At 39.3% G+C, this 25,763-nt stretch overlaps 1 protein-coding gene across 2 annotated transcripts in view; it reads left to right on the top strand.

The window, feature by feature from the left end:
* Window positions 1–25,763, top strand: part of SLC12A7 (solute carrier family 12 member 7) — a 2,260,604-nt gene that overhangs the window by 1,891,300 nt on the left and 343,541 nt on the right. For both annotated transcript variants that reach the window (XM_044065144.1, XM_044065145.1), the window contains one exon: window positions 10,412–10,531. In XM_044065144.1, the coding sequence (XP_043921079.1) occupies window positions 10,412–10,531 (120 nt within the window). The remainder of the gene's footprint in view (window positions 1–10,411; window positions 10,532–25,763) is intronic.

Genomic DNA, 25,763 nt, shown 5'->3' with positions numbered 1-25,763 from the left:
TTCTCTAGCTGCTACTTTAACTATGCATCTTCCTGACCGATCCCTCAGATCTAACAATCAAAACCTTCTGAAAGTATACAAACCATTACGCAGTCCTGTCCAACTCCCATTATCTTACTCTCTAGCATGGAAATGAAACTCTCTTCCTCCCCACATTTGAACCGCTCAATCCTTTCTACCTTCAAAAGCTTGCTTCACTCTTACCTGTCTTCCAAACGGGAATGCTCCTGCTCCCACCCCTCCTAATCTATACAGCACACCTTCCACTCCACCTCCATTTTTTATTTCTCCTCTTACTCTCCTCCTCACTCTAACTCACCCTACACTTTCTCCCTACTCTTTTATCACATATTTCTTTTTCCTATAAGTTTGCCAACCTATATAAATCACTATTTTTATCTCAGACAAAATTGTATTAACTCCAATGTTTTTCACAGTCATAATACTCTGTACATTTTCTAAGCAATTGTACATTGTATTGTTTTAAAAACTGTTTTGTGATTGTTTTTGTCGGTAGCTTTGTATATGTATTCACATGGAGCTTTTCTACCCCGGTCTCCATTGAAAAAGGGCTCACTCTGGCCCAGTGTACTATCCCGGTTAACAAACTGAAAATAAAATAAATGAATGAATAACTAAATCAGAGATTTAAATGATACTGATTTCATGAACTTTAATCATACTTTGACTTAGGAATGGGGTCTATTCCTGTCATGGTATTAGAAACCCAAAAGACTTGGACAAATTAAAAAATAAAAAAACTACATAAAGAAAAAGGGGGCACCATATCCTACCTTCTCTGCAGCCCCGCTGTAGCTCTACAGCATTTCTTAACCCTCCAAGTAACCCCACCTTCTGTCTCAGCAAAAATCTGGTAAAGACAAGCTGAACTGGGCCATGACAGACCCTCACAAATGGAAACTAAATGAGGGAGGTCTACCATGAAATTGATCCAGTTGCAGAGAGCATATCAAATGGACACTTTTGCCTCGTTTCTAAACACGCAACTGAGCAAATTATTTTCCAGGGCTCATTGTAAGCAAGCCTGGAAAATAGATGCATTTTTATTCCTGTGGTCAGGAATGTTCCTTTATGCATTTCTACCCTTTCCACTGATATACATGGTAATTGTGACGATTCATAATTACTCCAGAAATAATTGAAGTGACTCCTTTTTGGCCCAGGCAGCATTGGTTCAACATACTTATGCAACTGGCCCAAAGGCAAATACCACAAGCTTCCTCGCAGACTGGATCGGCTCACACAATACGTGAGGATTTTGATACAACAAAATCTCAAACTTCAACTAACTGTCTGGATGATTCAAATCTAGTACCATTTACGCACAGATACTAAAGGAAACAAAATCTGCTACTAGAAAGTCTTTTATTGGTAAGTGGAATACATTTTTACTTTGTGCCAAAGCCATAATCAAGGTCCCATCAAGGATTACATACCACTAGTACTGTGAAGGAAGCAAGACAGTTTGACCCCAGTACAATTGGGTACGTTTTCATATTAAAATTCACATTTATTGTCTATGAGAATATTTATTGGACAGTTTGACCCTGGACTAATTGATCCTAATTAAATTTAATAAAAGCATTTCACTACTTAATATTTTAATTAGGAATTTTGCATAGGAATTGAATATAATATTTAAAATTTTAACATGCAAATGTTAATTTATTTAACATATTTAATATATAACTATAATTTAATTAATAGCTTTCAACATGTTAACAGTAAAATCAATCAGGAATTTTACATAGGAAGTTAACATATTTAACATTTTAAACATTAAAATCATAAGAAATGAATATTAATATTATTTTATGTATATTAAATGCAAATGCTTTATAAAGCTTAGTTAACTAGGGTATAATAGTTGTATCAAACTGTATTCAAAGTGTTACAGATCTAGATATGGACTGTGTTAATGTAGGGGTCATAAAGGCCAGGGTTATAATGTCCTGTACCCATACTGAATTAGTTATGTAAGTTACTATCTTTTTGCCTCTCTTATCCCTCTGTCTAGGTATATCTTATGACTTAGCATGATCGTCCATGGGTCCTCTTTCTTCTCTGTTGGTGAAAGAGTTTCTGAAGGGAGTTTTATACCACAGACGACCTCGTAAATCTGTGGCCCCTTCTTGAGATTTTAAGTTTGTGATTGAAAAGTTAACTATGCCTCCATTTGAACCTGCTCATCAGAGAAATTTAAGGTTTATTACACAAAAAAAACTGTACTACTGATAGATTTGACATCTGCAAAAAGAGTATCTGAGTTGCAAGCTCACATGGTGGGGGAGCCCTATCTGGTTTTCCATAGGAATAAGTTCTGATTAGGAATAAATCCCCTATTCATGCCCAAAGTTGTTTAAGTTGTTTCAGAGTTTACTTAGGATATGGATAGAAGACCAGAAGACTGATGGCTTGATTCAAAGAATCAGAGAAAGAGGATTCTACATACTCTGGTCATACCTAGACAGCTCATGTACTATCTCAACAGAGCTAAGTCCTTTAGAAAAGAGAATCCACTATTTACTATGGTGGGATGAAAAAAGGACTGCCTGGGTCAAAACATTATATTTCTAGATGGTTGTTCTCAGCTATTGCCTTTTGTTATCCCCACCATGGTAAGGCTTCTTTGATGCATATGTGAAAGGGCCTCACTCTCCCCAAGTGACATTTCTTCCTTTGGTGAGTATACTCAGGTCAGCCTGTATAGTGACCCCATTCTGAGGTCAGTCACTGCCTTGAAGTTTGATTGGATGCATGTGTTTCTGCTTGTCTTTGCTTTGCACTGTTGGTTGGATGGCTGATGTGGACTTGTGTGAAAGATGCAGTTATGTCACAGAGTTTCCTGAAAACCTTTGAGATGAGAAAATATAATTTCCTTTCTCACTGCTGAACATGAAGCACATAAGCATTTTATTCTGAAGATATGCAGGTTCTCCACATGGTTCCAGATATCACAGAGAAGACTTTGGAAGGTTTCTTCTTCTTACACTCTGCCTGTAGAATTCCGACTTTCCCATACGCATTTTGTCTTTTTTCTTCTAAAAGTTTTTGCCTTTTGATGTAGTGGATTCTTTCATTGCTTTTTGCACATCTTATGGATAAAATCTTATAGATTCATAAAAAATCTACAAATTAATATAAGATGCCCATGTTTACAGTAGCCTATATGTCTGGTATGGTGGTGCTTGGAATGTTTTTTCAGGTACTCCTGCCAGAGAAGCTTCAGCTTATTCTGCTTTGCTCCTTTCTTCATGTTGGGCAACCTTTAATTTATTTTCTTGCTTAATTACATATTTTGAATTTATTAACCAGGGTAAAGCATTGATCTCACTGGACCCATGTCAGTCTCAGCCTGGGGAAAACACAATAGATACATGACATTATATACAGAGAGAATGATGAAATACAATATATGCATTACATATATTATATGCAAAGTGAATTTCATAGTATGCTTGGGGATATACAGGCAGTAGACGAATGACATTATATACAGAGTGACTGAAAAAAACAGTATATACAGGCATTAAATATAGAGTGCCATCATAGTTGGTCTGCTGAAAGAATCACAATCAGAAATAGAGTCAGAGCAAGGTATGCAGACAGAAGGAGGAATGAAAAGGTTAAGTCTTATGACCAGAGAGACAGCATTTGCATTTTCCTAGAGTCCTGAAATGTGCTTTTAATTGTGAGTGGAAAGTGGAGTAACAGGAATGATGTTTAAGAAAAGAAGGGAGAGATTCCCATTGTTTGTGACCAAAGACTGAGAAAGCATGGTCTGTGCAGCAGAGGGGGTTTGGAGGAGAGGACATGAGGGGTTAAGATGTCTAAGATTGTATATTGGTGCATCTCTGAATAGCCTGGAAGCTAGTGGTGGGAAGATGTCATTCTTTAAGTTTAAATAATTGAGAAGCAAGTAAAAAGTCCTCGCATTTTTTACAGGCAGATAGTTAGCTTTTTTTCAATGGTGGTCATTTCTTGGGGAGAGAGGAATGATTCTGAAAATGGCATTTGAAATGGAATGAATGGTGGATACATTTCTTTCAGAAGCTACAGTAATTAGCAGGAGATGGTATTCTGTCCGAGCGAGTAAGATACCTTTACCTATGGCATTTCTACAGGGTCTGGAGAGAAAGGGGGGTATCCTATTAATGCAGAATAGCAGATAGTTGATTTTTTGTGTGTGTTGTCCAGGTGGATATGGAAATGGAAATTTATGAAGGAGTCCAAAAAAACCCTTGGGTATTTGAAGGAGGTGCCATTTTCAATAGTGTTATTAAGATGATCAAGGATTTTTAGTGCCCGGAAATAGAAGTGAGCATTTGTCTAGTGCCAATAAGTATTGTTTTTGTTTTACAGAGTTTAGTAGTAATTGTTTGTCATTGGCCAATTGAATAAGGGCATGAAAATCAACCTGAAGTTCGAGTTCAAGGGAAGAGTCAGAATGGTTGGAGTGGAGTAGGACCATGTCATCAGCATAAAGCAGGAAAGGAAGACGGGGGTAAATCAAGTTTGATAATGTGAATAGAAAAGAGGAGAGATGCCAGAATAGATCCTTTAAGGACACCTTTCTGCAGCAGGACTGATGTAGAGGTAGATGAATTGAAATTAACTAAGAAGTGGCTGTTAGAGAGGTAGTTTTTGAACCAAGTCAGTGTGTCATCACTCATGCCTGTTTCAGTGAGATGATCTAGGAGATTTGAGTGATCAACAAGATCAAAGGCTCTGCTGAGATCAATAAAAATTACTCTAGGAATTAGGCCATTGTCTTTTCCAAAAGAATGTTGTTGCTGAGTGCCCAGGTAGCTGTGGATGTACTGTGACCGAGCCAAAAGCCATGCTGCGTTTGACAGAGAAGGTGGTATTAGTTGATGTACTGAGTGAGTTGCAAATAAAGTAACTTTTCTAGAATCTTTCCAAAGACAGGGAGTCTAGAAATGGGTCAAAAGTCTGATGGACTGGAGGGATAAGGGTTTCTTTTGGAGAGGTTTCAAATGGCATTCTTCCAGATATTAGGCATAACACTGAGTAATACATAGGTATTAGATGAGTTTCAGTAGGGTTATGATGTTGTCTCTACAGTGATAAATAAACCATGGGTGAAGGTTGTCAGTACCAGGGGGGCTATCAAGTTTAATTTGTTCAAGCAGTGGGTAGATGTCCTTGCATGTGATAGATCTGAAGTAGAATGAAGGGATGTATGAAGAGGGGATGGGATGGTGGGATGCAGTTTGGGATTGGCTAGACAAAGGTCTTGGAAGCTTGCTGAAATGAGAAAGGAAATCAGCGACAGAAAGTTGAGAAGCTGTGGAATTCATGGACTGAAGGCTGTTCCATCCTGTAAGATGGTTGATTAGGGTTAAAGAAGAGCATGTCAACAATAAGGATATTAGGCTATGTCAAAAAAGACGTGCTTCCTCAGCTCATAGTACTTTGACTATAGACCCCCAGACCAGAGCATCTTTTTGGTCACGTGCCTTAAAAAGCAGCACACCACACTAGTTGACTGGTATCATCACACTATTTCCACACCACACCAGTTGACTGGTATTATCATCCTATTTCCATACCTCACTAGTTGACTGGCATTGCCACTATATTATTCCATTTCCTTCCCAGTTTCAGTGGTCATTTTTGGAATAGGTATGGTGCTTTAGTTAAATTTCTTTCAGTCTTGCGTACAGTTGTTATCCTTTGTGATTGTTTTAAGATTAACAAGTGGTATAATTAGTCTTTCTGAAGACTGTTGGACTGATTTATTGGCTGAACAAACCTTCTCTGCTGTGTTGAAAGTAAACTATTGCCACCCCAATTCCTCTTTAACTGCTGGCTTGACATTTGTGGAACAATCTGGGAGTTCATTTGTTGTTAGCTTGCCTGCCTTCATTGCCGCACTGTTTTCAGTTATGGTGTTAGTATTGGTTATTAGCTACAGTTTTCATTTTATTTGTCTCCTTATTGAAATATCAACATTCATAATGGAGAGTGCCGACAGATCAAAAATTAGACGAGCAAATCTTCAGCATTGCTATTCTCCTTTAAACTTCTTTTTGCAGGAGAGGGTAAGCCCCCCCCCCCAAAAAAAAAAAACGTATAGATACCAGCTCCGATATCACCATACCTCAGAGGAAAGGAATATTCCGGGAAATGTCAGTCTCAGATTTCATATTTCTGAGTGTGTTTTTTCAGACATTCAGTCTCTTTGTTTCGGGACTTGCTGTAGTGGGTCCCGACATTTCATGTGCTTACATTTTAGTTTTTTTACCACTCTTGAATATGGGGCTTGGATGGACGTTTCATTTCTGATAAGTCATCTGGTTCATTCAGAGATTGTATTCCAGTTCTCCTCATGTCTTCTTTCCTAGTTTGAACTTACCCATTTTTATTCATATTGTCAATTGTTTTTGTAGAAATATTTTGGTCCTAACAGTGGAAGCTATTATTGTTTGCTTTATATGTTTCCTCGATGTTTGAAGGTTGAGTTCCTGATGCCATTTTTGAGAAGGGAGAGGGCCTTTTTTGATGGAGTTAGGTGGAATAAACTGGTTCTGATATTAGCCTTTGAACTTTTCTTCCTGACTTGGGAATAGAGCCAAGTGAACAGAAACTTCTATCTGTGAACTGCTATTCCCTTTGACTAGGCCTTGCATCTTTTTCTTTTTAACTACACAGAGCTGTGTACTGTCAACAATACCTGTTTTAGGTGGGGCCAGTCTCAAATATTTAGTTTTATTAGGGGAATATTCCCCTAACTATACAAACATTGAGTTTCAGGATAACCTTGTATATTCTGTTGCAAATGTATTGGGTTTCACTGGATGGTGCTTCTACTAGTTAAATCTTACTTTATTGACTTTTTCACCTTCTGCATACACCTGTTTTGCTTTTACTTTTCCCCATGAGCATATTGAGGCATAAGTATATCAACAGACATTACAGAAGCCTTAAAGAGAGTACAGTGCAAATGCAGTCATATAATTCTGTTTGTCTTACTGCATTTTAAACTGTAACTTTCACTGGCGAACAGTTGTCTGCTTAATATGCTTCCCTGTATTTTTTGTAATTTCTGCTACTAAATCCCTTTGTTAGCCATAGGTTGCTTCTGCTGCTTTCTCTCTAGGAGCTTTGTTATACCTCCACGTCATTCCTCTTGCACGTGTAATGTCTATCAAAATGCCAAATAAAAACTTAAATACGTGCCTAGCCATTGTCTTTTTTTTTTTTTTTTTTTTGCTATGACTGCCTTCTGTAAAGAATTGTACCATATTGACCTGCATTTCCTGTCCACAGTATGCTACATTTGGCTTATAAAACATCTACTGTTTTATTAATGTGCTTTTGAGTATTGTGCATTAATCTAGTGATTTTAAATTATTTTTAATGATATCTTTTTTTTTTTTTTTTTTTACATCAAATCTTTATTCACATTCAATTAATGCAATTTTTCATGGTTTACTGCTATGGCCAACTGTCAAACTATCCATATTTTTGCTAGCTCCTTTAAGGGGTCTCCCAGACTGAAAATATTTAAAATGGTTGTTCTCGCTGAGCTTCTTATCTTATTATTGAAGCAGTTCTGGTTGCTAGGAAATTTGTGAACTTGAGAAGACGAGGCTGATATGCCTTTTTCTTGAGCGATGACACTCTCACATGACAGTTGTGCATCTTTGTACTGCTGTGTATTCCCAGCTCATAGTGGCTCACTGACTAGATATTCTTACAGATGGCTTCAGTTTCTTCTGTACAACTGACCATCCTGATTTGGAACCACACACGATTTTCATTCTACTGCTCACCAACTGCAGGTTCTCAGTGTGGATCCTGCACCCTGGCAGGATACTGGATCCTCATTCTGGCTTCTTTCTGCAATTTCGGTATTATTCTGCATTGCCTGACATAGTAATATTTCTATCTTTGTCCATTTCTTTCTATGATCGTTGTTTACCTTGCTTTGATTCTGTGACATTTTTAAAGCTGTAGGCATTGGTACCTTGCTTTTTAATATTGTACGTATTAGTACCTAAGCAGGTGAGAGACTGATTCCTTAACTGAGTATTCCTGTACTCCAGAACTCTGCTGCAGCATATTGCACTTTTTGATAGCCCAGGCACACATGGTAATCTTCCTTCCCTAAGTAGTAGTACAAGAGCAGACTAAACCCCCACATCTCTATCCCACCTCCCCCAAAAATGGATGTGCTTGCAATGACCAAACTCCCGCTTCTCCAGCACCTAGATCACTTATCATTCTCAAGCCATATTCAGGGCCTTTATCCCTCTATGCATGGAAACCTACATTTATTATTCTAATTCCAAAAATTATCCTTAACAAGTGCCCCAAACAATACACAGTGAGTCATATAGAGCTACCACCCTACTGGAACCAAATGACAAATCATGGAGAAAGAGATATAGTCTCCCAGCTTACAAGCTATGTAGAGAGATGTGAATTATTGTTATCTAAGCAGCATGGTTTCAGATCTTGTAATAGCACTGCAATATCATTTGAAGTTAAGATGCACTTAACCCTGGTGTTGTGGTTTTCAGCAGTGAAGCCTAGATTATGGCTCATGTGACCTGGGTTTAGTTTTAGGGGTCAGGGAAGGGAGGATGGGAATGACTGGTTGATGCCTTCTCCCCCTACTGGTAGTAAGGAGGTGATTTGACCACTGGAAGGAGAGGTGCACAGCATGCCGTGAGCCAAGGACATATACTTGATTCTATCAAGTTGTATTTACACAACAACCTTTTTTTAGGATAGTTATGGGAACCCACACATGCTTTCAGAAGAAGGCATAACAGCCCTTTGCATCTGTGAGACAACATTGACTGCTGTCAGGTGAAAAGAAAAATGATATATAAAGGTGTGTTTAGCAAGTGCTGAAAAACTGAAAAAATATATGCATTTGTTAACAGGTTTGTTGTTTCCTTGCATGATGTATGCCAGTGAACAAATTGCCCGCTAGGATGCAAATAACAGCTTGTTAGCATATGTAAAATGACAAATATTATATCTAAAATAGCTTGTCAGCATATGTAAAATGGCAAATATTATATCTAAAATATATCTTAAATGAAGGTTCTATTGTTTGGGGCTCAGAAAAAGACTGTCCATGGTTAAATTATCTATTACCAGTCTGTTTGCAAACTTTCTTGAATCAGGCTCGGTCTATAAATACCCAAGAGTATGGTTTAAACCTATCTCTTTCTTATTGTCTTTGTCAGAAAAACAACTATATGAATGCTGGCTATAGAAACTCATATGTTTATTTAGCAAAGGGGTCCTCATTCCATTACTGGGATATATATATGCTTTCCATCTACAGCAGTTAAGTCCTCTGCCAACAAAAAGTTGTTCCAAGTATCTGTGGACAGTGTGTTGGTTAATAGGTAATTCTCCCAGGAAAGAGTATGAAAGTATATTCATGCAGAAGACACGTTGTCTTTCCATCAAATACAAACATACTCAGATCATGTGAGGCCTTATGTTTTAATTCCTAAATGTGACTACTGCCCCATCTTGTGCAGCTTAATTCATTTGTTTTGCATTTTATGCATTTGTTAACTGGGTAAGCCCACTGGACACAAGTGTCCCTTTTAATGGGTGACCCATGTGCACTGTTCGGTCATGTGACTTAGAGTAACACAGCAAATACATGGAGGTGGAAGGTATCAAAGCCTATACTCTTTCCTACAGGAAGCAACTCATTAACAACTCAAAGCTAAAATCCCCTGTGCTGTCATATAAAGGCCATCATCAACTTGTTGATTATCATTCCTACAGAAATTATCTTGTGTGTTTCATAAGAATGCGATAAAAAAGCCTTCGCCAGCCAAGATCCAAACTATGGAAAGTGCTTCTAAAACAAACAGCATTCTGTAAGCAATCTGACTACCAGTTTAAATCATACCTTTCCGAAGACCATCTGTATAGCTGCTATTATTAGCAAACAGGGTTGATTTCTGAATACAGTCTGACTACCTTCAGCCCTGTAATCAAGATGATATATAAAAGTAAAGTCAAGGTAATCGAATGAATTATTTTGAACATTATTTGTGAATGCCACATGACAGGTTATCAGATTCTTGCACGTTGCATCACATATTTAAAATTTATCTGTTTTTGCTGTAGCGGGGCATGGATGAAAAGGAGCCTTACTAATCCAATCAACTTATAAAATTAAAGAAATACATTTTCCTAAACTTATATTAACTTAGTTACTGAGCTTCAGAGAGAATATGCATTATTCATTTCTTTGGCATGCTTGCAGACATTGAAAAGCGTAGCATGAAGTGGAATGTTTGTATGTGGTACTTGAATGTTGGTGATTTTGGTTTTGTAGACCCATTCAGAGAAGAACTGCTGCTGTCTTTTTGTTCTCTTACAGGACTCTGTCCTTCCTGGGAATGAGCTTATGTCTTGCCTTAATGTTCATCAGTTCTTGGTACTATGCACTCGTAGCTATGGTCATTGCAGGATGCATCTACAAGTACATTGAATATCGTGGGTAAGATAACCTTTTCAGTCAATTTTTAATGGAACAAATGAGGCTTAAGTTAACATTAACACAAATTTTAAGTAAGCATGCACATATGATTCTTTTCTGGTTCAGACCATATGATAAATTGACAAATATCCTTGTTTAATCACAACAAGCAATAATTTTACAAAGTTATATGTAATGCCAGGATTTGGAAATGGGGTGCAGTCTAATCCTATTTTTATTTTGAGCATAGACCCAGATGGACCGTTTACAGATTCAGCCCAGGAAAAGACAGTAAAAAGTAATAGCAGATAAAGTAGTTAACAGTGCTGATGTAATATTAAGAATGAAAAAAAAAACACTTCTAACAACATTGTAGTTACTAATAAATAAATAGTAGTTAAACAAATTATGTCAGTTGTATTCCAGAACTGATTTAAAAATAGATTAGACAAATTAAAGGCAGCTTCAGATGTATTTATATCAAAGGGCTACTATGAAAACAGTCCCTCTTTATTTTCAGAGGATGTGTAATTTGAGAAGGTGTTGTACTGTTGTAATGAAAAACGGCTATACTGTATTAAGTACAAAGACCTCAGCTAGATTGCTTACCTCATGGCAAAGACTATAAAAATTCATAGACAATTTACGTCTCACACACTTGCCATAGGGAATCCTGAGGTACATCCAATTCCTCTTGTCAAATAGTGCAAAGGCAGATCAGCCACGATAAAATACCCAACAGCAACACATTTGCCCAGTCCCTAGAGCTGCTGCATATGTAGCAAACAGAGCAATCCACAAACAGAGGGAGACCATCCACCAGTAATATAATCCATAGGCAGTCAGCATAGGAAGAATGTCCAGTGTACATTCCTGAGTATCTGAGTTTGGTAGAGGTTTAATTTCCAGTGAGGATGGGCCATAACTATAGTGGGTTCTGATGGATGTCTCCAGCAGTGCACCAAACACATTATACATATAACTGATGTTGCTCCTGAAAGCCTTAATGCACTAATATACCTCCCCTGTACACTGTGGTCGTCTCATTGCATTATGTTTTCACATAGTAAACCCTATTTCAGTGGTGCATGCCACTGTGCCCATTGTGCTGGGGCAGCTTCAGGGTCTATTGTGATATCTATGTTCCCCCACCCCCACCACATCAGATTTACCTTTATACCTACGAGTAAAACAGATAGTAGTGAAATTCATTTTAACTTTAAACTGTTTTTACATAATGGCAGCTCAGAACTGATGTATGGTGATAGTGTGGACGGTATTTCAACTTTTAGGTTTTGGAACAAAAGTATTTTTAACCCCCCTCTACACCCCATGTTTTCTAACTTTAAGGACTTAGAAAATGAAATCAGGTTATATGATAAGGAAAAGTGTTGTAGATTTAAGCTTACACATGAAGAAAAGCTTGTATTGACAGATATCAACAACAACAAAGCATTTAGAGTCATGAAACAGGACAAAGGGGGTGGTGGTGTGATTATGAAATATTGCAGTTGCACGGCTAAAATGTTAGATTTGCTAAACAGTGATATTGGGTATAATCAAGTCTCTAAAAACAAAATAAATATGACCTACCAGCAATTAGACTTGATATTAGAAGATAATTTTATGCAGAGTATTATTGATAAAACTCTAGTTTTTTTAAGGTATTAAGGTCACTTATCCCATTGTTATTTGATATTCCTAAGACGTATAAAATATAGATCCACCAATAAGATCCATAGTAGCAGCAACTGGGTCCAAAACCTACCCCCTTGCTGTGTTTGTGGATAAAAAGCTTAATTCATTCTTAAGTTTATATGACCATATTTTGGTTGATTCATGTGATTTTTTTTTTTTAAACAAAGTTAGTAGTGTGGCCTTTCAACCACATCATTTGTTGGTCACAATAGATATCAAAGATTTGTTCTCGGTTATCCCTCCACACAGTATGTCTGCAATAGTATGCTATTAGAACTTGATTTTTTTAATGCTAATGACCTAAGGCTGATGATGGAAAATATAGAATTAGTGTTAACTAATAATTTTATGTTTTTTGAATGCAAATACTGCAAACAAATGAGTGGGGTAGCAATGGGAGCTGCCTGCACTCCTGTGTTCACCAACATAGTGCTACTACTATATTGGGAACATCATTTTATGTTTAAATCACAGTACTTGAAGGACATAGTCTTATACTTATGGTTCCCTGATGATGTATTCATTTTATAGGATGGCAAAAAAAAAAAGAATTAGTAGAAATTGTTGCTTTTGTTAATAATGCAAGTAATTTTTTGGAGTTTATCTGTAGTGTGGCGACAGAAGAGATTCACTATTTTGATGTTAGGCTTATTAAAGATGAAAATAAGGGTACATTTATTTCTAGGTTGTATAGGAAAGGAAGTTTTTCCAGTTACTACCTACATTTTACTAGTAACCACCCATATCATCAAAAAGGAACATAGCGAAAGGCCAAAAGGTCCAAGCAGCTTGCATGATATTCCTTTATGAGGACCTGGTGGAAGAACATGGGTATATTGAAAGTCTTTTTGTTAAATGGGGCTACCCAGTCACCATGGTCAATAATTTAAAGAATGAAGCTTTAATGAGATGGGGGACCAGATTTGTCCCATTGATGCAAACTAGTGAAGAAGGATCTTTGATAGTGAATACTAATATAGGCAACAGTTTGAAGTAAATCATAAAGGTAATATTGACAACAATATGGATACTGAGGGTGACATTATTTATAATAGGTCTTATTTCATAATGAAGTACAATCAGGATGCAGTTGGTATTCAGAAAATAGTTTCAAAATTTTGGAACCTATTTTAAAGAATGCCTAACACCTTAAGTGTCTTCTCTAAACCTGTATTATATACTTATAAGACAGGACATAATATTAAGATTATATTATTATATTAAGGTGTCATATGAGTACTAATGAAAACAAAGGAACTTACAAATGTGGTATGTGCCACCAGTGCACGTATATGTCACATTGTGATGAGTTTGATCTCCCTAACATAGGTATTTCTCTAATGGCAAGTAAATATTTCAACTGTTCCACAAAAGGGTTCATTTAATTATCCTATTGTTGGCATTGTTTCTCCTGTTATGTACAAAATACTGAGACAGCCCTGAAAGCAAGAGTATATGAACAGTATTATGAATTTAACATGAAAGTTGAAACAAACACCCTATTTAGGCACTCAGTAGATTGTAATAAGTTTAGATTTTCTTTTTGGAGTCTTGAACAAGTAATTCTGAATGAACGAGGAAGACAGTGGGAGACTCTGCTTAAATATCATGAACTGCTTTGGCAGATATGATTAAATGCCTCTGTCTCCCCAGGATTAAATTATCAATTGTCCTTAGCGCCAGTTTTTAAGCTAAGAGTGGCTAAGTTGTAATATTTGTTAATTATATGAGCTAAATACATGTATTTAGATATTTTATTAATATTATTATCTAATGTGATTGTTCTTCTTTTCACCTCAAAATATTTTTTATAAAACGTGGCAATTTTTAGATGAGATGTGATTGTTTGTCTAAAGTTTTACAACAAAGATAGACTGCAATTTTATTTGAAAAATATTGCTTGATACTTTAAGAATTTGAGCACAAAAAAACAAAAACATGAAATGAAGAAATTATTTTTTTTAAACTGAACCAACAGTAGCTTATGTATTTTTAAATGATGTGGTTTATTCTGATGAAGTCTTAAATGTGAGGTGAAAGAGCTAAATAAACTGTATTTATTTAAGTATTCTGTGTTTGGAAATCAGTATTTGGTGGCCGACATGAGTACCCGTTGCCGAGGTGTTTTTATTCATAGTTTCATAGTATAGTACTAGGCTATCTGCCCTGGGGCATTTGTAAGCCTAGCCATAGTGATGTGGCTTTTGCCACCCCATGAAATGGTACAAAAATGTACAGAATAAATCTAGAATACTGTGCCTCTGTCTAGTAGTGACACAATGAAGGCCCCTTATATAATAGAATTAGTTTACTGTGCCCCTGTCTAGCAGTGACACAGATGTGACCCCTGGGGTAAACTTTCGATCTCCCATCCACTCATCAAGATTTATCTTGAAGAGAGTCAGTGAGGGGCTCTGCCTAATACGAACTGGGATCCTGTTCCAAAGCATGGGAAGCCTCTGGGTTATGAATCTATCCCTCCAGCATGTCCTATTCATACTTGTGCCGAGGTTTAAGTCTTTAGCTCTCGTGGTCCTGATGGATTTGGATTTTTTGAGGTGGAGCATGTCCATCAGATCCTGATTGGACATGGCCTTGTACGTCAGGCAGAGATCACCTCTGAGCAGGCGGTATTCTACTGAATAGAGCTGAAGTTTCTTTAGTCTGGCAGAATAAGACATATTTTGGAGACCCTTGATCCTTTTGGTGAGGTACTTTTGTGGTCTCTCCAGCTGTTGCAAGTGCCGGGTGAGGTACATACCAAATGGGGCATTGTACTCAATCATGGGTCTGATGAGGGAGGAATATAGGGGTACAATGACATCCTTGGATCTGGATGTGAATCCCTTCATGATGAGGTGTGCAAGGTAGAATGTTTTTCTAACCACTTTGGCAACGTGGGTGTCAAATGAGAGGTCGCTGTCTACTTGGGTCCCTAGGTCTCGGATTACTTTTTCCGTACTCAGTGGGTTGCTGTCTATGTGATAATTTGTGGGTACTTTGTTTTTTCCAAAGGGATGACTATACATTTTTTGGCATTTAGTTTAAGGCCGTGACTACGGCACCAGTTGTCCGTTTCAGTGAGGCCTTTTTGTAGGATGTGTGTGTCTGCTGGTGTATCGACTATGGCGCCTAGTTTGCAGTCATCTGCAAACTTTGTCAGCCACAGCCCTCCCATGTTTGCTTTAACATCTGAGAAATAAATGCCGAACAAGAGGGGTCCCAGGACAGATCCCTGTGGGACACCACTTGTGACTGGCTTTGAGTCTGACATTGCTCCAGCGATTTTAACTTTATGGGTTCTGTCCTTTAGCCAGTTTGCAACCCATCTAGTGACATAAGGGTTTACGTTTAAGCTGTTTAGCTTATCTATGATGCCTGAATGGGGTATTGTGTCGAAGGCCTTAGCCAAGTCCAGGTATGCTATATGGACTGCTTTGCCCTCATCAATGGCTCTAGTGACTGTTTCGAAAAAGTCAACCAGGTTTAAAAGGCAGGATCTGCCCTTTACAAAGCCAAACTGGGTGGGGTCAAGTGTCTGTAGGTCCCCTATGTCTCTGTTTATGAGTTCCATAATGATTCTTTCCATAGCTTTGCAGACCAGGCTAGTTAAGCTTATGGGGCGGTAGTTTCCAGGGTCTGTAGAGGCACCCCCCTTTGTGGAGTGGGACCACTGTTGCTGTACGCCAGTGTTCAGGTACATATCCCGAAGTAAGGCTAAGGTTAAATAGCATTTTTATGTGTGGGTTTAGCTCCTCTTGGAGTTCACGTAAAACGCACCCCGGGATACCGTCAGGTCCCATTGATGCTGTGTTTTTTGCTTTGTTTAGGGCGGTTCTCACTTGGACATCTGAGATGACAGGGAGATTACATTCAGCTGGGATAAGTATTTCTTCTTTTGGGGGTGAAGGAGACGAGAAATTTGCACTGAACCTGTCAGCCAGAATGTTAGCAATATCTGTGGGTTCCGTGTATTTTTTGTTGTTGTTAACCAACTCTGAGCATATCTGAGGGTTTCCGCCCAGGTTTCTAACATAGCTGAAGAAGGCTTTGTGGTTATCTTTAGTGTCCTTAGCGATTTTTCTCTCAAAGTTTGCCTTGGATGTTTTTATGAGAGAACGTAGTTTTCTGCTAATGTTGATCAGAGATGTCTTCCCTTCATGGGATTTCGCTCTGATGTGCAGTAGCTTCCTTCTTTTGTTATACAATTTGGTTATGGCTGAGGTCCACCAGACAGGACGCTTACATTTGGTGGAGAGGGACTTGGATTTGTTTGGAATTGCATGATCCATGCATTCTTGGAGATGTCCATAGAAAGCATTTGTGAAGGATTCGGCATTGCGGGATGTGGTATCCACTGGCACAGTAGGCTTAAAGGATACCATCTCCGTCTTAAGAAGAGTGAAGTCTGCTTTTGAGAAGTTTTTCACTGTGGTCTTTTGTGCTGGGGGTGGAGGTGGGATATGTATATCCAGGGTGATTAGTTTGTGGTCAGATCTCACTAGTGAGGGGTATACTTCGGTGTGGAGCATTTTGTCCCCATGTTTGTGATGATCAGGTCTAGTATATTATCTCCCTAGTGGGAGAGGTGACTAGTTGTTCCAGTGCATTTGAATTTATGAATTCCAGGAACCTTTGGGCTAGGGTATTAGGGCTAGAATAATGTACCCAATCTATGTTTGGGTAGTTGAAGTCTCCCAGTATGATGGTATTTTGTGATACATTCATATCCTCCAATGTCTTCAGGAAGGCTGAGTGGGGTTCGTGAGATTGGGAGGGTGGTCTGTAACATGCTACCAGTTGTATAGCAGTTTTGCCTATGGTTAGTTGCACCTGTATGGTCTCTGATGCTTCATGTGTTGCTACTAACCTGGTTGTGTGGGTGTCCTTTATGAATATGGACACTCCCCCTCCCTTTGTGGTTCGGCCCGGGTTTTGGGGCCGAAAAGCATGATACGAGGTATAGCCTGGTAGCGCTGGGGTGCTCTCAGGAGCCTTGAACCAGGTTTCAGTTACTGCACAGACGTCGATGTTCTCCATGCTGAGGAGTGCATCAAATGCCTGCATCTTGAGATTTAGACTTGTGGCGTTGAGCAGCATTACCCTTAGTTTTTTTCCATTTTTGTTTTCTAAGGAGGTGGATTTGTCTTTTGAGCCTTGCCTAAAAAAGGCACTATGGGGGTGGCAAGAGCCTTAGCCAATATCCGGAAGCCCAGTGGTGACAGGTGTAAGCCATCCCTTGCGAAGCAGCGTGGCTTATCCAACATATCATCCCAGGCAGACAGACATTGGATCCCCTTAGAATGACACCAGTACTCGAGCCAATTGTTAAAGCTGATCATCTTGTCTTTGTATTGTGGTATCATTCTTGGTGAGGGCAAGATGCTGCTCAGGGTCAGTGTCATACCAGCCTGGGCTACATAATCGGAGAGCTCCTCTATGTCTCTTTTCATGTAGTCCAGGGAGGTACGTCTCAGGTCATTCACACCAGCATGGACAATGACGGAGTCATATTTGTACTTGCTTTGGAGTGACCTGAGTGCGTGTGTTATGTGGCGGATCCTAGCCCCCGATAGACAGCTCACAGTCACCTTCTCCTTGTTCAGCCTGGTCAGTGGGACATCAGTGTGTCTGACTATGGAGTCACCTATTACTAGTGTATCAAGCAAGGTGTTTGGCCTTAAGGGCTGCGATTGGTCGACACACTGATTTATTGAAGTATGTGTTGCATGTGTTTTGTTTTGAGGTGGTGGATTTTTGGATGTCTGCTTTGGGAACCTCTGTTGTTTTGGTAAGTTTTTTATTAGAGTCTCCGAGTATGTCTTTGTGTTTTTATGTGTTTGGTTTGCAGTTGTGGTAGGTCTATGTGGGACTGGGATTGTTGTGTGTGTGGTTGCCATCTCCTCCTGTCTGGTCATGCCAGCCCTGGGTTGAGAGAGTTCAGCCTCCAGTTTGGCTATATAGTTGCATCTCTCACATGTATTTTTGTTTGTTGGGAGGAGGAGAGGGTTGTCTGTGTACATGAGACAATTGTAGCATTGTCTCAAGATGCCCAGATTGACCAGCTGAACTGGAGACGACGCCAGTAATCTACCACTCGGCATGCTAGAACAGTATAAGGGAGTGGTATACCTTTAAGGGAAGTGGGTATTCACAGGGGTGGTAAGTAGATGTAGTGCTTTACTTAGTACGAGAGTGCTTACTTAGTAGAGAAGTATTGAGGACAAGTGCTAGGCTTATAATACAGTGAGTAGTCTGGTTATACTAAGAGTAGAGCTTCCTTAAGGGAAAATTTGAAGAGCAGACTTGGCGGAGCCAGAAAAAGTTTAACCGGCGCTGCGCTATGTGCACGACCGCGCAAAGCCGTGCAAATGCGGATTTTAAACAGTGAACTACAAAAGAGCTACAAATGGTCCCAAACAACCAATTACTACAGCTTCTTGTGCTGAGGTCACTTCCCCCAAGGACAGGTAGGCTGCTCAAGGCTCCCCACTCCCACTGGTGAGCAAAGAAACTTCCTTCTATCCAAGTAAGGTAATGGACAACACAGGAACTACACCACAGCCCAGAATACAGCAATGCTTGTAAACTGGTCTAAACTAGTCGAGGAAGGCGGGAAAACAAGGATTATTTTTGTTTTTTTTTGGTAGAAACACACAGAAAATGTAGAGACAGTGATAAATTAGTTACACAGGCTAGCACACTTTAGTGGGCAGCCTCCACAGTTAAATTAAACAAACAAACAAGCAAACTTTCGATCAAATTTGACTAAAATGTAACTTTAAGTGCAGATTTTAAAATAATGCAGCAATCAGTTAAAAACAGTTCAGGCTAGTTCAAGGTAAGCTACAGAAGCTATTTCAAGTGAAAAAAAAGCAAAGATACTTAAATCCAGAAGGTAGTCGCTTTTTGAGTTCCTTGCTGCTAGGACCACTCTGTAAACCCACGTGGAGCTTGTCTGAGCAGTATAGCCAGAAAAAAATGCCCAGAGGCAGATTTTAAACAGTGAACTACAAAAGAGCTAGAAATGGTCCCAAACAACCAATTACTACAGCTTCTTGTGCTGAGGCCACTTCCCCCAAGGACAGGTAGGCTGCTCAAGGCTCCCCACTCCCACTGGTGAGCAAAGAAACTTCCTTCTATCCAAGTAAGGTAATGGACAACACAGAAACTACACCACAGCCCAGAATACAGCAATGGCTGTAAACTGGTCTAAACTAGTTGAGGAAGGCGGGAAAACAAGGATTATTTTTTTGTTTTTTTGGTAGAAACACACAGAAAATGCAGAGACAGTGATAAATTAGTTACACAGGCTAGCACACTTTAGTGGGCAGCCTCCACAGTTAAATTAAACAAACAAACAAGCAAACTTTCGATCAAATTCGACTAAAATGTAACTTTAAGTGCAGATTTTAAAATAATGCAGCAATCAGTTAAAAACAGTTCAGGCTAGTTCAAGGTAAGCTACAGAAGCTATTTCAAGTGAAAAAAAAGCAAAGATACTTAAATCCAGAAGGTAGTTGCTTTTTTGAGTTCCTTGCTGCTAGGACCACTCTGTAAACCCACGTGGAGCTTGTCTGAGCAGTATAGCCTTTAGTTATTGGTCATGTTACATGCCCTCGGTTATCCACAGTTTTTTTTGTTCTCTAATTTCGGCATGTTCCTAGCATGCCATCTGCCGCAGTGGGTCTACTTCAGAAGACTGAAAAAACAAAAGACTGAATCCCAAAAGACTGAAAATTCAAAATACTGAACACATTTTTAATGCAGGGGCAAGCTCCCCTGCACCCCTCATGTGTGGGGCTGTGCCCTCCACACCCCATGCTAACTATATATACCAACTCCAAGATCACAAAACAGCGGAGAAGGGGCAAATTCCATCATTCAGTATTTTGAATTTTCAGTCTTTTGGGATTCAGTCTTTTGTTTTTTCAGTCTTTAGAAATAGACCCACTGCAGTGTTGTTGTTGTTGTGTCTTTTGACTTTTCCCGGTTAGGGGTCGCCACAGCGGAAATCCGGTCCGCTAATGATTGGCAGTAGATCTTCACGTGCCGGGTTGCCTGCTCTGATGCACAGCCTTCAACGAAGGTATGCCCATTCACGCATGTCTCCATGCAGAAGATGCTCTAGCTGAGAATCGAACCGGACAGCGTCTTACTGTGAGGCGACAACGCTACCGCAGCACCACCACCGCAGTAGTATATGTAATGGAATTCTACACATTTCATTCAAGAGTTTAACACTTAAGGGCTATGGGAGATCAAGCATTTTGAAATGTGTTAGACTCCTTATGTACTCCAGATTGCATAAATATTAAATATTGTATAAATAACTTTTTTTCAATAAAAATGTCACCAGGATTTTGTAGAGGAATTTCCATGAGTGATTACAACAACATTATTGTTGTTCACTTAAATCCTTTGCAGTGAGTGATAAGTCATCTTAGTTTCAAAATATGAGGTGCCAAGATTACTTTCCAGTATTTTTTATTTTACTTTTACTTTTAAATTGTAAAAATTGATTTTAAACTGGGGAAAATATTCTCATCCTTGAAATAGATAAGTTTCAATATTTTCTTACCAAACTTTAAAAGAAAACATCATCCAAAATGAGATTATAAGGGAAATGCCATGCTATTCATTGGCATGTTGCTTCACTTCCCTCAGAGTCATACAGTAACAGATCAGGGTCTTCATGTAAGGTAAGCACTAACTTTGCTGCTTTACTGTAACTAGAGGCAATGCATACCAAGGTACTTAATGGCAGCAGGTCATATCCCCTTTGCAGACTAGCCATGTTATAGCTTCACAGCACAATTTAACTCGACAGGTTGTACTGAATAACCTCTGGGTCAGATTTGGGAATAGTCTATAAAAATGTAAAACTTGTACTAAGGCAGACCATCAACTGAAGTTAGGATATGAAGCCAAGGACAACTACAAGGCATTCTTTATTTACATTAGAAAATTTAGAAATAGCACCCAATATTGCTCAGAAGTTATTCAAGATGGCACCACTTACTCTGAGCCAGTAAGCATTGCCTATATAGTATCTAACAAATTTCAGTGCCAGATTCACATGGGAATTGACCATTCAAAGCTCACTAATCCCTGAAGCTCTGAGACCACCATTATTACCAAATATCGTGTACTAAAGGTGCAATCAAAGACTAAAAATACTTCCTTCATGAGACCTGATAGTATACCAAACTGTTTATTGAACAGTACCAAGCAAGCCCTGGTAGAACCACTCCTTAAAATATTAAACCTGAGTTTAGTTAGTAGTTTTGTCTGCAACGTTTGACTCACAGCAGTGGTAATGCCACTCTACAAGTGTTGTCCCACCACTGACCTTGGAACTTATAGGCCCATCAGCCTGATGAGTGTCATATAAAAATCATAGAACTAATTACAATGTGACCTGATTAACTATGACATTACAAATCTCTTCAAGCTAGACCCTGTCGCAGTTTTTCTTTTGTTATGGTTAGATTCTTTCGAATTAATCTGGTTAACTTCTTTGCAAGAGTAAAACAAGATGACAGCACCTATGATGTACATATGGTATACCTAACTGGTCAAGACCTTTGACACCATAGTTTCACAGGTACTTAGCAGGATGTTGATCTACAATGATCTGAAGAAGCCTAGCCTTACATTCCCATTGTGGGTTTTATCCAGTATATTTTATGTATGAATAGGTGGGAAGAAAAGAATATGTGGCTTTACGTGTTGCCCCTGTCCATCAGAAACATGGGTGCTAAAGCAGATATGAATTTGTAATTTTGCATCCATTTGTCCAAATGACATTCAAACAGTGTAAGAGAAGTACCTTGTTTTATAAAGATTGAAAAAATAAGTTCCATTGAAGAGGTATTAACTGTGATGCATACCTGTCCCTCCAACATGAGATTGAGATCCCTTCAGGGGGTACTCATGCTACCATGCAACTTTCAAATATTTAGTAGGGCTGACAGGATAGTGTCTGTTTAAGCTTCGTACATGAAGAAAAGGTAACCTGTTAGTAGCCTATATGGTACTGAGAAGAGTGACAAAGTTTTGAGATGGTCTACCTACTTTTTGTGATTTTAGGCCCTAAATTTATTTAGCATTTTGGTTGCTCCGGTTGTGACAAGTCCTTGCACAGGTATATCCTGAATGGGGCATTATATTCAATCATCGGCCTGATGAGAGCTGAGTACAGTGAAATGATTACATCCCTGGACCTATATGCCCTATCTTTTAGTATAAGCTATGCGATGAAAAAGGACTTCCTTAGAATAGTGAATATATGGTGCTCAAAGGGCATTTCATTGTTGACATAGGCTCCAAGATACATGACCACAGGATCAGCTTTCAGCTCTGTGTTGTCTATGTGATAGTTAGAAGGGAAGTCATACTTGCCAAAGGATATGATTATGCATTTCATGGCATTTAGTTTTAGTCCATGGTTTTGACACTAGCTGTATGTTTGGGAAAGGTCCTCATGGAGAAGTTTGGTGATCTCTGAGAAGTTTATAATGGCACTGAGTTTACAGTCATCTACAGAACTGGTGAGCCATAAAACCATTAACATTTGTGTTGATCTCCAAGTAAATGCCAAAGGGGAGTGGTCTAAGGACTTAACCCTGAGGTACATCACTAGTGACAGATCTTTTAGAGGAGCCAGAGCTGCTCTCCATAATTTCTGTTGGTGAGTTTGCTATCCAATGAGTTACATAGGGATTTAAACTTAGCTGGAAGTATTTATCTGTAATACCTGAATGCAGGATGATAGTGAATGCCTTTGTGAGGTCTCGATATGTGATGTGTACTGCTTGTCCTAAATCATTGCTTTAATAAATTTCTCAAAGATGTCAACCAAGATAAGTGGGCAGAGTCAGTAAGTTAAACACATTAGTAAGAGATCACTATGTGGTAAGACAGATAGCAAATTGGCTAAAGGGCAGACCCATACGTTCTGGGTAGCCAGTACCTCACTAAATAGCACAAAAGTAACTATTGGTGTTCTGTAGCATTCTGTGCTGGGAGCACTCTTGTTTGGAATATACTTTTCTGACCTACAGACCAGAATCCAAGATCTTTGGCTGAACCGATTTGCAGATGACTACAAACTGGGGTCCACTATCAAGTCATCCCCTATGCTCAAGCCCTACAATGAGAACTTTCTCTTGTAAACACCTGGTGAGCTAACAGTGGGACTAAATTAAATGCTAAAAAGGGTAACAGTCTCATTTTATAACCTAGCCTTCCCCCTCAGAAAATGACAGAGATTATACCCCACTCCAAAATCAGCATTTTGTTAGAACCGTTGATTCTTCAGTTGATACTTCCCTCTCCTTTGATCAACAGGTAATGACAGTAGTCAGAAAGTCCTACTTAGCACAAGTGGTCACCAAAGGGATATCTTCCAAATCCAAAGAGGTTGTAGTCCTTTTATATACAGTATTGATTGGTAATTACTGAATACACAATGTTTCTGTTTGTGATGTACCTCACTAGACAACTCAAATAACTAAAAATGCCTCAGGCATTCCTAATTAAGAAGAGTACTGCTTAAAAACCCTAAGGTACCAGAAAAGTCTTCTAGAAGTTTGAGGAGGGCTCTATGCCTTCTGAGCCATTAGGGACCTAATGGTCCAGGATATTTGTAGTTCCACAAATCAAATTATCCCACAAATATCAGAAAGAGGATCTAAATCTTAACCACCCATAAATAAAACATGGCTGCTATATAGGTTCATTACATACCACCTTCCCCATCTCTGGAATAGACTCTCATTGTGAATTGCACAGTGTGATGCATTATCTTCCTTCAACCAAGAACTGAACAGTTGGATGGGTATTCACAAATTCATCCCTGGTTTTACTGATCTGGAACTGCTCAACAGAGGACGTTAAGTGTGAGGGTGGTACAGGAAAGCATTACTGCTCACAAATGTCAATTACCTTGGATTTCCTGTGATCATATAGGTGAAACCTCTTTAAACATTAACTCTGTCTTTTGGGACTTGGGCACCTTCGTAGATGGTAAACATTTCTTTGACCACCATATGTCCACTGTTACTAAGAAATCTTTTTATATAGGTAGACTAATTGCTAGCGGTATATCCTCTATACAAAATAAGTAATTTGATGGACTGCAGCATCTCCTTACCAATTAAGGGCATGTCTTCCTAGATCTACCACAGCTGCCTTAAAGTGTTCTCTGTCTCTTTTGTTTCTTATCGACTTCTGAGATGGGAGCTCTGTCTAGCAGTGTACAAAGCCTCAAAGTATACAGTCCTATGTGGCAGCATACACATCCACAAAACTTAAAATCCTAAACACCCGTTTGAGATCTAAAGTTCCACAGAAACATAAACAGGACCTGATGGCAAGATAGATATCTATCACATAGAATCCCTCTTTTATGGAACAGATTCTCTGTGGATGTAAAGCAGAGTAACTTCCTGAACCTTTCTCAGCATAGTCTTGATGTCTGAGTGGGTAATTGTAAGTACACCTCAAGTATGGCCCTTAAAGCCATAACAAAGTCAGTGTGCCAAGCAGCCACAGCCCTTAAGGCTGAATAACACACCTGATACTCTTGTTATAGGTGACTCTATTGTCAGACATACTGACGTCCCGCTCACCAGGCTGAATAAAGAGAAGGTCACGGTGAGCTGCCTGTCGGGTGCTAGGATCTGACACATAACGCAAGCACTCAGGTCACTCCAAAGCAAATACAAGTATGACTCAGTCATTGTACATGCTGGTGTGAATGACCTGAGATGTACCTCCCTGGACTACATGAAAAGAGACATAGAGAAGCTCTCTGATCATGTAGCCCAGGCTGGTATGACCCTGACCTTGAGCAGCATCTTACCCTTACCTAGAATGATGCCACAGTACAAAGACAAAATGATCGATTTTAACAATTGGCTAAAATTTTGGTGTCATTCAAAGGGGATCCAGTGTCTGTCAGCCTGGGATGACATGCTCGACAAGCCACGTTGCTTCGCTAGGGACGGGTTGCACCTGTCACCACTGGGCTTTTGGATATTGGCAAAGGCTCTTGCCACCCCCATAGTGCCTTTTTTAGGCAAGGCTCAAAAGTCAAACCCACCCCCATAGACAGCACAAGGGACAAGAAACTAAGGGTAATGCTGCTAAACACCAGAAGTCTTAACCTCAAGATGCACGCATTCGAAGCTCTCCTCAGTATGGAGAACATCGATATCTGTGCAGTGACAGAAACCTGGTTCAAGGCTCCAGAGAGCACCCCAGCACTACCAGGCTATACCTCATATCATGCTTTTCGGCCCCAAAACCCGGACCGAACCACAAAAGGAGGGGGAGTTTCCATATTTATCAAGGATATCCACACCTCCAGGTTAGTGGCATTGCACGAAGTATCGGAGACCATCCATCTGCAACTAACAGTGGGCAAGACTGCTTTTCAGTTTATAGCATCCTACAGACCACCCTCTCAAAGTCAGGAATCCCACTCGGCTTTCCTGAAAACATTGGAGAACATGAAGATCTCTCCGAACACCATTATATTGGGTGACTT

The sequence above is a fragment of the Protopterus annectens genome, chromosome 3.part0 (assembly GCF_019279795.1).
Source record: "Protopterus annectens isolate FY-2018-M chromosome 3.part0, PAN1.0, whole genome shotgun sequence".
NCBI lineage: Eukaryota > Metazoa > Chordata > Ceratodontiformes > Protopteridae > Protopterus > Protopterus annectens.
The sequence above is the reverse complement of the archived record's forward strand: the minus strand, read 5'-3'. Positions and strand labels throughout refer to the sequence as shown.